At 31.1% G+C, this 16,585-nt stretch overlaps 1 protein-coding gene across 7 annotated transcripts in view; it reads right to left on the bottom strand.

Annotated features, from left to right (window-relative positions):
• Positions 1 to 16,585, bottom strand: part of LOC7484594 (rust resistance kinase Lr10) — a 90,344-nt gene that overhangs the window by 50,370 nt on the left and 23,389 nt on the right. Inside the window, exons 2-6 of one of the 7 annotated variants that reach the window (XM_052448673.1) lie at positions 6,870 to 7,631; positions 6,635 to 6,676; positions 6,458 to 6,490; positions 5,970 to 6,053; positions 4,858 to 5,379 (exon numbers count right to left, since the gene is read on the bottom strand). In XM_052448673.1, the coding sequence (XP_052304633.1) occupies positions 4,858 to 5,379; positions 5,970 to 6,053; positions 6,458 to 6,490; positions 6,635 to 6,676; positions 6,870 to 7,631 (1,443 nt within the window). Of the gene's footprint in view, positions 1 to 4,857; positions 5,380 to 5,969; positions 6,054 to 6,457; positions 6,491 to 6,634; positions 6,677 to 6,869; positions 7,731 to 16,585 lie in introns of those variants that run through there. The other 6 variants (XM_052448674.1, XM_024588840.2, XM_052448672.1 and 3 more) reach the window with 6 other exon arrangements.

Raw genomic sequence — 16,585 nt, 5'->3', positions numbered from 1 at the left:
CGTTGGTAAATATTACGTAGCTATAAAATAAATTAGATCAATATTTTCTTTTATTCCCGACTCTGGCGCTAGTGAATAAATAAATAATAATAAATTTATTTTTTACAAATGCAAATATTTTTTATATTTCTAGCTAAATAAAATAAAATACAACGAATAAAAATAATATAAATTTAAACCGGTATTTTTATTCCTGACTCTGGCGTCAGTGAATAAACCAATAAATTTACATTATTTTTTTATTCATGCATACACATTTTTTTTTTCTGTTTTTTTATATTTTTTTGGGGCTGGGCCCAGCTCAGTCCATATAGCCCAGCCAGCCCAGCCCAGTCACTGGCCCAAGCCAGTGACCCGGCTGAGCCTTTTTTTTTACCCGCAGGCGTGCGTGAACTGCTCACGCACGCCTGCTACAGAAACATGATAATTAAAATGAAAGGGGAGGGAAACGCAACTTACCTGTTGCTGTACTTGAAGATGTGGTGACGGTAATGGAGGGCCGGCCGGTTAATGCAACTTTCCACTCCTGCGTTCCTTTTTTCTGGTCTGCTTTCTCTCTGCCTTTTTATTTCTGGTTTCCTTCTCCTTCTACCTCTCTCCTTCTGTCCCTCTCTATATATACTTATCTCTCTGTCCTCTGCTTCTTCTTCTTCGTCTTTTGTCCTCTGTCTCTAGTTCTACCACATTCTCGGTGTCATCCCCTTTCTTTTGTGATTCTTTGTTCTGCTGCCTCTGGTTCTGGAGGCTGGTTGCTGAAGACTGTGAAGACGATGGTCAATGCTGGTTTTCGTCTCTGCGCTTTCGTCCGCTGGTTTGAGCTTGCGTCTCCTATGCTCCTGGTTTTTATATTCTATCACCTTCAGTTCTGAGATGAAGGGACAAAGACGATGGTGGGGCTGGGGATGTTTGTTCAGCTGAGATGGCAGGCCAAGGCTGGTGTGGTGGCGGTTTTGGTCTCAAGCCAAAGAGGAAAAGAAAAGCCACGGAGGGCTTGCTCTGGCTGTTTTTGGTGACTGGGGGAAGAAGAGGAGTAAAGAAGCTGGGGGAGGGGGCAGCGGCAGCTAGTCTAGGATTTGGCCGCGCCCCCTCCTTTTTTTTTTTTAAATGTCTTTTTTATAATTTTTTTTTGTAGGGTTTCGAGTAATGGCCTTCTTCTAAGTTTTCTTCTCTTTTAGGGTTTCTCTCTAATCCTCTTTTTTTTTTCTCCATACCCTAAGATCTGTATTTATAGTGCCAGAGTCCCTTCGCGTGTGAGAAACCAAGTTTCAATCAAACTCATTCTCTTCTTTGAAGTTTGAATTTGATTAAAAATCAAATTTGAAAGTGGATAACTATCCTTATCTTAAAGACAAGGATTATCTCGAAGATAAAGATTATCTTGAAGATAGGGATTATCTTGAAGATAAAGATAGAATGACAAAAGCACATTGTAGTCCTTAATTTTCATGAAAGTTGACAAATCACACTTTTCATCAAAATAAATCTCTGATCTTTTAATTTTTCATTTTAACCCTATAAAATTAATTTAAAAGCCAAAGGGCCAAAATTGGGTTATGACACCCGTCATGGATAACAGCCCTGTACCGTGAGAAGAAGCAGAAGAAGCAAAAAACAGAGACAGACAGAGGAAAAGCAGAAACAGAGGAGAAAGGAGGAGAAGTCGCCGCTTGGAACCACCGTCAGAACCACCGGAAGACATTGTTTCCGCCACCAGGTTTGTTTCTGCATCACTAGGAGTGTTCGCCATCGTCTTCAACATTGTTTCCGCCACCAGGTTTGTCCCCTTTCTCGTCGCTGTGCAGACCATTTTCTCGCATTCACTGTTCAAGTGAAATATAATTCACTTGAACAGTGAAATGCTATTTCACTGTTCATGTCTAATATAATTCACGTGAACAGTGAAATGCTATTTCACTGTTCACGTGAAATATAATTCGCGACCTGGTAAGGCTTGCTGGGTTCAGCCCAGCCACATGAGCCGAGCTAGGTCCGGCCCAAAAAAATAAAAATAAAAATAAAAATTCTTCAAAAATTATTTCAAAAAATATGTGATTTTGTTGTAATTTTATTATTGTATTTTGATCAATACCGGTTCGTATTTTTATACTATAACGATACAAATCCGGTATTAAAATACCCGGTTTTCGTCAAGACATAAAAAATAAAATAAGTTAAAAATGTTTTGTTTTCGTGCATACGGCCTAGTCTCTCCAACATATATATATATAAATATTATAACATCATATTTTCACACAACAAAGGAAATTTCAAAAACAATATATGTATTAGCATTCATTTTGGCTGTAATAACCAGTTTATTCAAGCCATGAGAACTAGGCCAATATTTCAAAAAATTCTAAAAAATCTTTTTGTCCTCTTTTAGTATATGGGATTACAAATTTAGACGTAAAACGTATTCCTGATGTTAAAAATATGATTTTTTTACATAGACGCTAGAATGGTTAGGTTTTACCCGATAAGATAAGGACCTCCTTATTGAGGAGGACTTTTCTTGAACCATAGACGGACCCACAACTAGAAATACAATAACACCTTAAGCTTTTTTATCAGACAATCAAGCAATGCAGCTTACCTTAGGTAGGGCGTATTTGGGGTGCTAATACCTTCCCTTTACGCAACCAGTCCCCGTACCCGATATCTGAGACCAATTAGGGTTCCTAGTGACCAAAATACTAGGTGGCGACTCCCATACCATCTCTCACTGCTAAGAGACAAAGAATTCCTTGTCTCCCCATATTTACCAGATATATATATCCCCCCATACATTCGAGGGTGGACGATCGCCGCGACGTCGCTCACGTGCGACAACGTATTTGGGGTGCTAATACCTTCCCTTTACGCAACCAGTCCCCGTACCCGATCTCTGAGACCAGTTAGGGTTCCTAGTGACCAAAATACTAGGTGGCGACTCCCATTTTATTTTTCCACTAATAAAAGACGAGAATTCCTTGTCTCACCACATTTGCCATATTAGATACTAATTTGAGGGTGGATGTTTTCGCCGTGACGCCACACACGTGCGACAAATATGATATCTTATTTAAACTTTATTTGAGCATCTAACACTACATAGGCCTAAAACAAATAAATTTAAAAATTTAAAAATTTAAAACTAAAAGTTTATTTCCAATTTTATTTATACGATAATTAAATAAACTTTTAAATTAAAAAGCCATGTATCTTTAACTCTCGTAAATAAAAGGATTCATACAACTTTTACAATTATATTGGCGAATCGTAATAATACTCTCATAAGTAGGAGACCATGCACGAAAGCAAAGGATTCTTAAAATTTTAATTTTTTTCATTTTCTTGAAAAATATTAATATATTATGTGTTCTTGAGAACAACACTACTCTATAGCTTGTTAGATATTAGGGTGAAAAGTATTTTAAAAAAATATTTTTTATTTAAAAATACATTAAAATAATATAATGCATCTATAATTTTAATATCAATGTTCGCTAAAATAAAAGAATAATTAATTTTTTTAAAAACAATCAACAAAAAAGTAATACAAAAAAAGATATTTTATTTTCACTAAATATATATCCATGAGAAAATTATTAAAAAAACATATTGTATATCATGTCCATGTATATATATATATAATTATTCATAAGAAAACTGTTAATATTATCATAAAAAATCTAACCTTTTCTAAAAACGATGACATAATCATATATTTTTTTAAAATATCTTCTTAATAATTCAATTTAAATCAAATTTAATACAACAATTTTAAAAAATAATTAAAAAAGAAAGAAAAAAAAATGATGGCAGATAATTATCAAATTCGGTAAAATATCGTTGAGGGAAGGAGAAAAAATTAAAATCCTTCTGAACAGCAGCATCTACAGTACATATAACTATTGCTTTTATTTTCAAATAAATAAAGTTTTCACAAGCAAATTTATATTTTCAATCTTGCTTTTATTGCTTTTCATTTTTAGAAACGAAAAGTTAGGTTAAGTCCTATGTACATATAACTATTAAGCAATTAAATTAAGATCCAACTTAAAGTTAATATATTTAAAATAAAATAATTTTGCAATAACATTTATATACTTACTTGATTGAATTATTTTTATCCAGAGATTGTTAATGGATATCAGGTTCATGGATATGATCAATAAAGTTTAGATACTTAAAGCTTAAATAGTTAATACATTATCAAAATTAATAACCACTAAACTATATTATCTTCATCATCTCATCATTAACGACCAAACTGATATGAAGAGTCAATACAATCATTTGGTGGATCCGATAACTTTGCATGATTAGCTCTATCATCTTCTTCTGGCATCTGATGTGGGGTAAGAAAAGGCTTAGGAGGCATTCGTAGGGATTCAACATCCGATTCAAGCATCTCTACAACTTTATGCATTGAGGGACGATCAATAGGCTTCAACTGTATGCACCACAATGCCACAATAATCATCTTTTTCGTTGTTTTCTTTTCATGTTCCATGGCATCTTTTTGCACTTCTATGTCTTTTCCTTCACTAACTTGATCATAAACCCATGAAGGGAAGTAAATTTGGCTTGAATGAATTGCCAATGCATTCAAGTTCTTTCTTCTTCCTACCATTTCCATCAATAACATCCCGTAACTATAGACATCAGCTTTGTAAGAGACACCTCCAATATTTTTATAAAATAGTTCAGGAGCCATGTATCCTATCGTTCCTCTAGCAGCAGTGAGGGGCACAGTGTTATTAGATGTTGGGTATAATTTTGCTAGTCCAAAATCTGATATTTTTGGAACAAATTTTTCGTCAAGCAAAATATTGTGCGGCTTGATATCAAAATGTAAGATTTGCATATCACAACCTTGATGTAGATATTCAATGCCACGAGCCACCCCAAGAGAAATCTCATACATTTTCTCATTGCTTAGTGGGACGCTACCTTCCCTATAAAAAATATACTTTTCAAGAGACCCATTAGGCATGAACTCATATATAAGAGCACGCTTCGATCCCTCGACAGTGAAGCCTATAAGTTGCACGACATTGACATGGTGAATTCTTCCAATTGTGGCAACTTCGTTGATAAAATCTTGTCCATTAGCTTTTGACTTGCCCAATATTTTAATTGCTGCAAAACGACCACTACGAAGCTTTCCCTTATACACTGAGCCAAAGCCTCCTTCACCCAACTTGTCTTTAAATCCGTTAGTTATCTTCTTAATCTCTGAGTAAGTGTACCTTATCGGCATGAGATCATTATCATGACTTTGCAAGAATTTTTCAATGTCGTCGTACATTGATAAATGTCGTCTTCGCCATTTATAGATCAGTAAAGTTAGAAGACATGGAAGCCCGCATGGGAGCAGGAACACATGATATGTCACTGTATAAAGACATTTGAAACATATAAAAACATTTTACAAATGCTTCATTGATTTTAGTCACGGAGTATATGTGTGACAAACAATAAAGAGAACTATAAACGCTTTCAATATATATATATATATATATATATATATATATATATATATATATATATATATATATATATATATATATAAAATCAATATTATCATGCTAGGCACATAGAAAAGCGGATAACATAAAAAAAACCTGATTGTTTTTATAAAATAAGATCATTAACTGAAAGAAAAAAATAATAGAAAAGTGTTATACTAAAGAAAAAGTAAATACTTTCAAAATACTCTGTGTTTAATTACAACATTTTCCATCTAATGCTTTAAAATTATTGTTTATAATTGAAAACAAAAATAGAAAGAATATTAGATGCATTAATTTGATGAAAAAATAATATAAATTTAACCTAAAGTTAAAACTTGAAATAGTAGGGAGGCATCAGAAATATTTAAATTTCAAGGACTTAATTTTTACAACTAAATAAATTTAATGAAAATAAATTTAATATATTTATTGTTTCACAATAAGCTGATAAAAGCAAAATAAAATACTTACCAATAAGGGCAAGTGTCACAGTAGGAAAGAATATGAGAAAGCTTAGTACAATTGAAGGGGTGGTAATCCGGTATTGACAATAATCTGCCAAATAAATAAAAAATAAAAAAATAAAAAATGATGAATGATTTAATTACCATTCATGTAGTTATTTGACTATAAGGGAGAATCAATTCATTCAAATTAAAGCTTATAAATTATAAAATAATAGAAAATAATAGTTATTTTCTATTAGATATAAGAAGATTAGAAGTGATATCTTATTTCTTATTTCCATCAAGAAGATTAAATTATTTTAAAAGGGTTTAGCTACCGAAAAAACTTCTATTGCTATGGGTAACTTGAAGGCGAACATTGATATGTACGTCATTGAAACTTGCATTGAATAAAAAAAACCTTTTTACGGTCTTTTATTTATTTTATTAGAAAAATAAATATTAGTACTGTTTCTGTAAAATGATATAATTACACAAAATAAATTAACTCACCCCCATTACTTCGACAAATTATCCGGTCGATACCTATAATCACCAAGAAAATATGAATCAGCGTGCAAAATCTTGATGATTAATTAAAAGGTAAAAAAAAAAAAACACTCATTCGCGAAGAAAATGCGGAGTAAATGTATCGTTTTGTAGAACATGTAAGACCATAATAGTCCTCACCTTCAACAAAAAGGTGTACCAGCTTCCCTCTGGTAAAATGCCCTAGTGCATTTCAAGAAAAAAGAAAAGGTCAACAGTATTGATATTTACAAACTTATAATTTTAACTGAAGTGAAGAACATTTATTAAAATATAAAATAAACCCTTAACACATAAACGGAAACCAAGCAATATTGGAGAATTACAATATAAAATAAAGCAAATATTGTATGCATAATCATAATACAGTACTTACGATATGGTTCTTTGTAAAAGCAATAGTGTTTCTTCATGGTGGCTTCATCAAGGTTGCAGCGGTTCTCTTTGCCATAATCACAACAGAAATCGAACCATGAAAGCTCGAACCCATATACCAAAATATCATGGACATCTGTATACGACTTATTTCTCATATTTTTTGACACATAATAAATCAAATTTATACTGCACAAGTCAGGTACATCCTGGATCTGCCCATCAACCATGACATAGGAATAACCTTCCATATCGACACAGCTGGGAGAAGAAATACTGCTAGACGAAGAAGAATTATATGCAGTACCACTACCATTTTTGCAAGAAGAGGTATCCATTATATAATCTGGAGGATTCAGCATTTGATTTTTGCAACATAAAAAAGTTAACACATAACCTTTTGCCCTATATATCTCATAAAAATAATAGCCGTCCGCAGAGGCCAATGGATATTCTGTAATAGATTGATGAGGGATGGAGAAGCAATCATCCTTCTGAACAGCAGCATCCACAAGTCGAATTGTAAAGTTATTGTAATTGATTGCCTGGACATAATACTTTTCCATGTACAAGTATAAAGTTGGACGTACGTTGTTTTCACAAGCAAGTTCAAAAAGTTTGTTGCCACAGCTCTGGGGATCGGTATTTAGTCGAAAAGGGTAGCTAATATTATGGATATTGCCACAAGAAGAAGGAGCGCAGTAATTGCTGGTGTTCATTCTAGCACTGCAACTATGGTAGGAGGATAGGATCACTAGAAAAGGTAGGGCTGCATATGCACCGAAGAGGTGCCTGAATACTCTACTGAACATTGAGAGAGAAACTTTCTTTGGGAAACCAAATAATGTGCTTTGTTGCACTTTGATCAAGAGATATAAATATACTATGTGGTCTTGAGAACAATACTCGTCTACCATCTTGGATCAATACGAAAGGAAATCAATCAATGGCCACAAATTAAAGTCTTCGAGTTATTGTCTTGGGCCCATTCTCATTAAATTTATGGGCCCATTCTCATTAATTATATTTTTCAAATTTCTAAATGAGATGCAGACGAGCCCATTCAATATTTTTGAAATTTCCAAAATGAGGAGACTGCCTTGAAGTTTCCAAGTCAATAAGAGAAAAAAAAGCAAGGAAAGAATGTGGTGCCATTCAATATTTAAATATAAATATAGTAGGAGTAAAGTAGAAATGCAAAACTGTATAAAAACCACGTCGTTTTGCAAAACTCTAAGTGAAAACGACTACGTTTCTCTTTTTAAATGGGTTACAATATGAGACGATGTCTTTAGCATTTGGGAATGAAAATTCACAATATATATATCCATCAACTAAAAAAAGAAAAATAATATAGATAGGGCCCAATGAAGTGTTACGAGATTGCATCACAAGATTATAGATTTAACTAGAATACTAATAAAAAAAAGTTGATTAGAAACACAAACAAATTTATTTTTTCCACATAAAATGAAAATCTGAAATGCTCAGCTGATTTTTGGAAAGTATTATTGTTTTCGTGAATTTTTTTAGATTTTTAACAATTGAGTATTTTAGGAATTTTTTATTTCTTAAGAGTTTTTATGTTCTTAGACAATATTAATATATTATGTGGTCTTGAGAATATATTGACCCCCTCCATACTAGACTACATGTCTATTAAGTACTGTGGTGCATAATATTTTTTTAATTTTTTTATTTAAAAATAAATTAAAATAATATTATGCATTTATAATTTTAATGCCAATGTATGCTAAAATAAAAAAATAATTAATTTTAAAAAAATAAACAAAAAAGTATAACAAAATAAATTATAAAAAAATATATTTTCTTTTCACTAAATATATATATCCATGAGAAAAGTATTGAAAAACATATTGTGTGTGTGTGTGTGTGTGTAAACTACAGTCTTGGAATTATTGCTTGGTTGCTCTCTAGCTCATTGATTAAGATTTAGGAAATTGCATGAAAAGTTCCCACCGATGAAGGGGAAGACCTCTTTGTGGCCTCCGCTTACAAAGTCAAGCTCGTCTACATCTCGGGTCCATCCTGAATGCGATGCAGACGAGCCCAAACAGAGAAGAAAGAAATGGAAAACAAAAATGTAACAAATTAAGTAATTGAATTTTAATAAAGTTTTATATATAAAGCAGAAATTATCTACTTAGTTAATTTTAAATACTTTAAATTATTCTTATCTTTTAAATAAAACAAATATCAGCATAATATTGCAAAATAATCCTAAAACCCATCCAAAAGTTCAACTACTATTGCAAAAGTGAGGCTGAAACATTTGTTTTAGCTTTCCCACGTAGTATTTAATGGAGGTTGCTTTTCATACGACATATGTTCCTATCTTTTCTTTTCTTTTATTTTCTTTTTTTTAACGTGGAGTTGCTGATGCAACAAATACTATCTAAATTTCTCAATGATTGTCGATGAAAAATATTTTTGAGTTAAAAAAAAAAACTTGTTTTTGGTTTTATAATTTTTGATGAAATATATTTTTTGGGTTGTTGGTTCCAAACATTGATGATCTGGGTGGTCGCGTTATTTTGGGTTATTTAGGGTATGTTTGGCAGTATTAGTTAGCCATGAAAATACAAATACACACACAAATTCTAACCCATAAAGATGAAGAAAGTATCACCCATTTGAACAGAAAAATGGAAGAACATTTCAATTCAAATAATATATCTTAAAAATTATAATCTGATCAGTACTAGTTCAATTGATAAAGTTGGGCCAATCCTCCTTGTAAACAAGAAATTCTCTAGATTACGAATACCATCGATCTTGGATCCCTACGAAAAGAAATCAATGGCCACAAATTACTAAAGTCTTGGAATTATTGCTTGGTTGCTCTCTAGATCAATGATTAAGATTTAGGAAATTGCATGAAAAGTTCCCACCGATGAAGGGGAAGACCTCTTTGTGGCCTCCGCTTACAAAGTCAAGCTCGTCTACATCTCGGGTCCATCCTGAATGCGATATTGCAGACGAGCCCAAACAGAGAAGAAAGAAATGGAAAACAAAAATGTAAGATATAGTGATAACAAGCAAGCTATCTTTCATGTCTGAGCCCCATCACGTAGAAAACAATGACAATATTGAAAAATACATAAACCTAATTTCAACATATAAAGCAGAAATTATCTACTTAGTTTATATTTTAAATACTTTAAATTATTCTTATCTTTTAAATAAAACAAATATCAGCATAATATTGCAAAATAGTCCTAAAACCCATCCAAAAGTTCAACTACTATTGCAAAAGTGAGGCTGAAACATTTGTTTTAGCTTTTCCACGTAGTATTTAATGGAGGTTGCTTTTCATACGACATATGGTCCTATCTTTTCTTTTTCTTTTCTTTTTTTTTTTTTTAACGTGGAGTTGCTGATGCAACAAACACTATCTAAATTTCTCAATGATTGTCGATGAAAAATAGTTTTGAGTTAAAAAAAAAACTCGTTTTTGGTTTTATAATTTTTGATGAAATATATTTTTAGTTTGTTGGTTCCAGACATTGATGATGTGGATGGTCGCGTTACTTTGGGTCACTCAATGTGACTGTCTGAAAAGGTTGAAAGAGAAAGGTTGAAGATGGATTTGGGTGCCGGTAATTGATGCTTAAAAATTATTGCTAAAGTCTTGGAATTATTGCTTGATTGCTCTCTAGCTCATTGATTAAGATTTAGGAAATTGCATGAAAAGTTCCCACCGATGAAGGGGAAGACCTCTCTGTGGCCTCCGCTTTCAAAGTCAAGCTCGTCTACATCTTGGGTCCATCCTGAATGCGACGCAGACGAGCCCAAACAGAAGAGGAAAGAAATGGAAAACAAAAATGTAAGGAGTCCTCCCAGCTTGAAGTTTCCAGGTCAATGGAAAACAACACAACCAATAAATTAGAGAAAAGGTTAAGAAAAAAAATGTGATAACAATCAATCTATCTTTCATGTCTGAGCCCCATCACGTAGAAAACAATGACAATATTGAAAAATACATAAACCTAATATCTTTCATTTTTTTTTCTGACACAAACAGAATCTATACTAAATCTTTTGAAACCATCGCTATCAGTGCTTGACCTGACTGTTTCAGCTGTGATATCTTCAGGCTTGTGAATGTCATAAACTCCATCCAAATTCACTTTTGAGATAAAGTGACGTGGGTTGAATACAAACAGCAGACAAAAAAAAGATAAAACACTACAACTAGATTTTGATTTTGAAAAATAAAAGAAACGGTCTATATACTTACTTGATTGAATTAGTTTTATCTAGATGTTGTTAACGGATATCCAATTAATGGATACGAATCAATAAAGTTTAGATATTTAAAGCTTCAATACTTAATACATTATTAAAATTAATAACCACTAAACTAAATTATCTTCATCACTTCATCATTAACGACCAAACTGATATGAAGAGTAAATACAATCATTTAGTGGATCTGATAATTTTGCATGATTAGTTCTATCATCATCTTCTAGAATCTGATGTGGGGTGAGAAAAGGTTTAGGAGGCATTCGTAGGGATTCAACATCCGATTCAAGCATCTCTACAACTTTATGCATAGAGGGACGATCAACATGCTTCAACTGTATGCAACATAATGCCACAATAATCATCTTTTTCGTTGTTTTCTTTCCATGTTCCAAGGCATCTTCTTGTACTTCTATATCCTTTCCTTCACTAACTTGGTCATAAACCCATGATGGGAAGTAAATTTGGCTTGAATGATTTGCCAATGCATTCAAGTTCTTTCTTCTTCCTACCATTTCCATCAATAACATCCCGTAACTATAGACATCAGCTTTGAAAGAGACATCTCCAATATTCTTATAACATAGTTCAGGAGCCATATATCCCATTGTCCCTCTGGCAGCAGTGAGGGACACAATGTTATTATTTGTTGGGTACAATTTGGCTAGTCCAAAATCTGAAACTTTCGGAACAAACTTATCATTAAGAAGAATGTTGTGAGGTTTGATATCAAAATGTAAGATTTGCATATCACAACCTTGATGTAGATATTGAATGCCATGAGCCACCCCAAGAGAAATCTCATACATTTTCTCATTGCTTAGTGGGACGCTACCTTCCCTAGAAAAAATGTACTTTTCAAGAGACCCATTAGGCATGAACTCGTATATAAAAGCATGCTTCGATCCCTCGACAGTGTAGCCTATAAGTTGCACGACATTGACATGGTGAATTCTTCCAATTGTGGCAACTTCGTTGATAAAATCTTGTCCATTGGCTTTTGACTTGCCAAATAATTTTACTGCTGCAAAACGACCACTACGAAGCTTCCCCTTATACACTGAGCCAAAGCTTCCTTCACCCAACTTGTCTTTAAATCCGTTGGTTATTTTCTTAATCTCTAAGTAAGTGTACTTTATCGGCATGAGATCATTATCATGACTTTGCAAGAATTTTCGCCATTTATAGATTAGTAAAGTTAGGAGACAGGGGAGCTCACATGGAAATAGTAGCACATGATATATCACTGTACAGATACATTATAAAAAGGGTTAACGGAAAGGAAAAATAGAAAAGTGTTATCCTAAAAAAGTAGTAAATACTCTCAAAATACTCATGCTCGGTGTTTTATTAGAATATTTTCCTTCTAGTGCTTTAAAATCATTGTTTATAATTGAAAACAAAAGTAGAAAGAATATTAGATACATTAATTTGATGCAAAAATAATATCAATTTAAGCTAAAGTTAAAACGTGAAATATTTGGGACTCATAAGAAATATTTAAATTTCAAGTACTTATTTTCTACAACTAAATAAATTTAATGAAAATAAGTCATGAAAAATGATTATTTCTTAAGCTGTAATTGTTGCGTGCTGATATATATATATTTATTGTTTCACAATTAGCTAATAAAAGCAAAGTAAAATATTTACCGATAAAAGCAAGTATCGTAGGGAGAAACAACATGAGAAAGCTTAGTAAAACTGAAAGGGTGGTCATCCGGTATTGACAATAAAAACCTGCCAAATAAAAACACGAGGACAAATAAATAAATAAATAAATAAATGGTTGTATTTTATCAAAATCTAAGAGGTTAGGGACCGAAAAAACTTCTCTTACTTTGGGTAACTTGAAGGAGAACATTGATATGTACGTGATTGAAACTTTATAAAAAAAATTTATAAATTTTTAGGGTCTTTTATTTATTTTATTAGAAAAATAAATATTAATTAGTACTCTTTCTGTAAAATGATATAATTACACAAAATAAATTAACTCACCCCCATAATTAATTCGACACAATATCCAGCGGATACCTGTAATCACCAAGAAAATATGAATCAGCGTGCAAAATCCTGATGATTAATTACAAAAAAGTAAAACAAAAACCTCATTTGCGAAGAAAATGCGTAAAGTAAATGTATGGTTTTGGAGAACATATAAGACCGTAATAGTCCTCACCTTCTGAGAACATATTCTATATTATATACAATTAAACTCTATTTTTTCAACCAGGAACTTCCAAGATAGCTATAATTAGCCAACATAAAAAAATATAAACAATTGCCCACTGCATCATAAAGTCTCAGCTTACCCTTAAGCTTTGCCAAAAAAGAGTAGAATAGACCAGGTTCCTCTAACCAAACGACATGTCACATATTCTTTAATGATTCATGTCAATCTATAAACAAAACGGTTTTGGGCCAATCATTATAGGACAGCGATCTGAAAGACCTCTTTAGAGACCAAAGAGGTTGTAGCTGCTGAAGCTCAACATCCATTGAAAGCTTGCAAAAGCCCTATCTATCTGCTCATAGATCGTTCTCGAAATCAAGAGGACCTCCTTCCAGTCAATGGAAACTCAATAAGATCACCAGAAGATATGAAAGTACTGAAAGCGCTCGATCCACTTCTATTAACCAAACCATTCCTCTGCAAAGTACTGAAAATTCAAGTTGCGTTTTGATGATTGTGGATTTGAGAATAGGTTCTAGTTAATAACTTAGAGATTTTTTAATATAAAAGATTTTTTTAATACAGGGGAGGTTTTACAAAAATTTCAGTAAATTTTATTTATAGTTGTGGTTGTATATAAAAAAATTCATCTATAACTTAAGATTTTCTAGTATAAGAGAAGTTTTATCAAAATTTCAGTAAATTTTATATTTTGTTGCGGTTGTGTATACAAAAATTCACATAAAAAACAGATTAAATATAATTTTCTTTTGTTTAAATGGTGTGTGAAAATTAGAGTTGTTACATTTTATGTTTTTATCAGTTATTCAGATTGCTTTTAATCCTTCAAATTGACTTAGTCATGTTATGACAGCTTTCTCGTATAGTTAATTTAATGCTCGGCCTTTATTAACAATCAAGTGGGAGGTTCAAAGGCTAACCGGCTAAATTGATTTTAATGATATTGTGAAAGAATTTTTCATGATCTGATTTTTTTTCTTAAAAAAAAAAATGTCAGTTAAGATTTTCATATAGATTATTCTTTTTACTCATGTCAGACAACAACCATGTTAGCTTTGTCCGTCATGAGATTACTCTTAATGTTTACAAAAATAAGCTCACATGGATATTAGTGACATCACAACGGATTGTGGGCAACAGAACAAGTTAAGATCTATATATGGTGGAAGCAAATACTCTTAAATAAAATAATTAAAGTTAGATTATTTTTAAAATATATAATTTCATTAATAAGTAATTTCATTAATATAGAAAACAAAAGTTATCCAACTTAGTTAATTTTAAATATTTAAGATTATTTTGACCTTTTAAATAAAATAGATACTCACATTATATTGCAAAATAATTCTAAAATTCATCCAAAAGTTCAACTACTGTTGCAAAAGTAAGGTTCAACATGTTTTTTGCTTCCACGTAATATTTACGGTGTGCTAATGAAACACTTTTACAATAAATTTGCATCATTTTTAATGGATGCTGCGGTGTTTCTCAAATTCCTTTGGTTTAGATTAAAAAGGAATTTTTTAAAAGTATTTATAAATAAAAAATATTTTAAAAATCAAATTCTACCCTCATTTTTTTTTAAATGTATCTTCAAATCAATCCAACCATGAAGACGAAAACTTGACATGTCAATTCTCCATGTCCTACTATCATTAATCACATGTGAACGGTAAAAAATAAAATAAACTATTATTAAAATTTTATTTAAACCATCATGCTTGCATGCTGATTTGAGTGTCATTTTGAAAATTTATTTCATTAAATTATGTAGAAATTAAAATAGATTTTCACAGGACACCAACGGATGTATTTGTTTAGATAAAATCTATTTGTTCACGTATTTCTTTTTTATTTTGATAAAAAATATTTTTTTATCAACCATGTGAATTTTTAAATTAAAACTTTAGATAATTCAAATAAAAATTCATAAAAATTCTAATTGTTAGAAAATAATATAAAATTATTTTTTGTAACTCATCTAACAATTTAAATTGTTAAATAAAAATGATACTTTGACACTAATGATTTAATTGAAGGTAAAACAATATATCTTTTCATTCAAAATTATAATTTTTTATTCATGGAATTCTTTTTTTTAGACAAAAATATATTTTCTAAAAGCATGATTTTTTAAATAAAAACTTATCAAAAATAAAAAGTATGTGCCTCCCAGCTATAAAAGCTGATTGTTTGTTACTAATGATTGCAATAATTTTATATACTCCGTTTACCAGTCTAATTGGCCTTAGATCCTTTAATTTGGGAATTTAAGTGATATATGCAATTATTGATCTAGCCGGCATTTTCCAGGTCTAAAGAGCTCAGTCATTATCTAATGAATTTCTTCACCAATTAAATCACAGTCTTCGCATCACCTGGGGCCTTCACGATTCCAAACAGCATGTTCAACCTCCTCTACAGTCCTTATTTTCTCTTACACAAACAAAATTTATACTTAGTGTTTACTCGAAAATAATTTTTTTTAAAAAAAACATTTTCAAGAAAGTAAATTATTTTATGATATTTGGTAGTATAATAAAAAATAAGTTGGAAAACACTTTCCAGTGTTTGATTATGTCATGGAAAATGAGCTGGAAAATAACTTATTAATGTTTTATTTTTCTCAAATTTATTAAAATAATAAAAAACAAATCTTACAAATTAAAAAGTTGAATGAGAATGATATTGAAAAAAAATTTAATTTCATAAATTATCTCAAATAAAATAAATAATAATCAAAATAATAGATATCAAATCTAAAAAATAAAAAAATTGAAAGATGAAGAAATTAAAATAATAATAATTAACATTTTATAAATTATTTCAGATAAAATAAGTAACAATCAAAAGAATGAGGACCAAATTTGATAGATAAAAAATTTCAATCAAAAAATGATAAAGGAAAAGCAAATAACAATTATAAAAATGAGGACCAAAGTTAATATAAAAATTAACTTTGAAGACCAAATTTGATATAATCAACAATTCTAAGGGATGAAATTGAAAAACAAATATTCAAAACAAAATATATATAGCAATCAAAAGTTTGAGGACCAAAATTTGATATAATCAACAAATAATATGACATCTCTAAATTTTTCACAACTTCCGGAAAGTGTTTTCCGCCCAAAATAAAAGGAAAACACTTTTCTAGAAACCAAGCTAAATTTTTCTTTGACTGGAAAATGTTTTTCGTTGACCGGAAAGTGTTTTTCGTTGACCAACTTTTCTAATGGCAAACAAACACA

The sequence above is a fragment of the Populus trichocarpa genome, chromosome 17 (assembly GCF_000002775.5).
Source record: "Populus trichocarpa isolate Nisqually-1 chromosome 17, P.trichocarpa_v4.1, whole genome shotgun sequence".
Classification (NCBI taxonomy): Eukaryota; Viridiplantae; Streptophyta; class Magnoliopsida; order Malpighiales; family Salicaceae; genus Populus; species Populus trichocarpa.
This window is presented reverse-complemented; position numbering and strand designations above follow the sequence as displayed.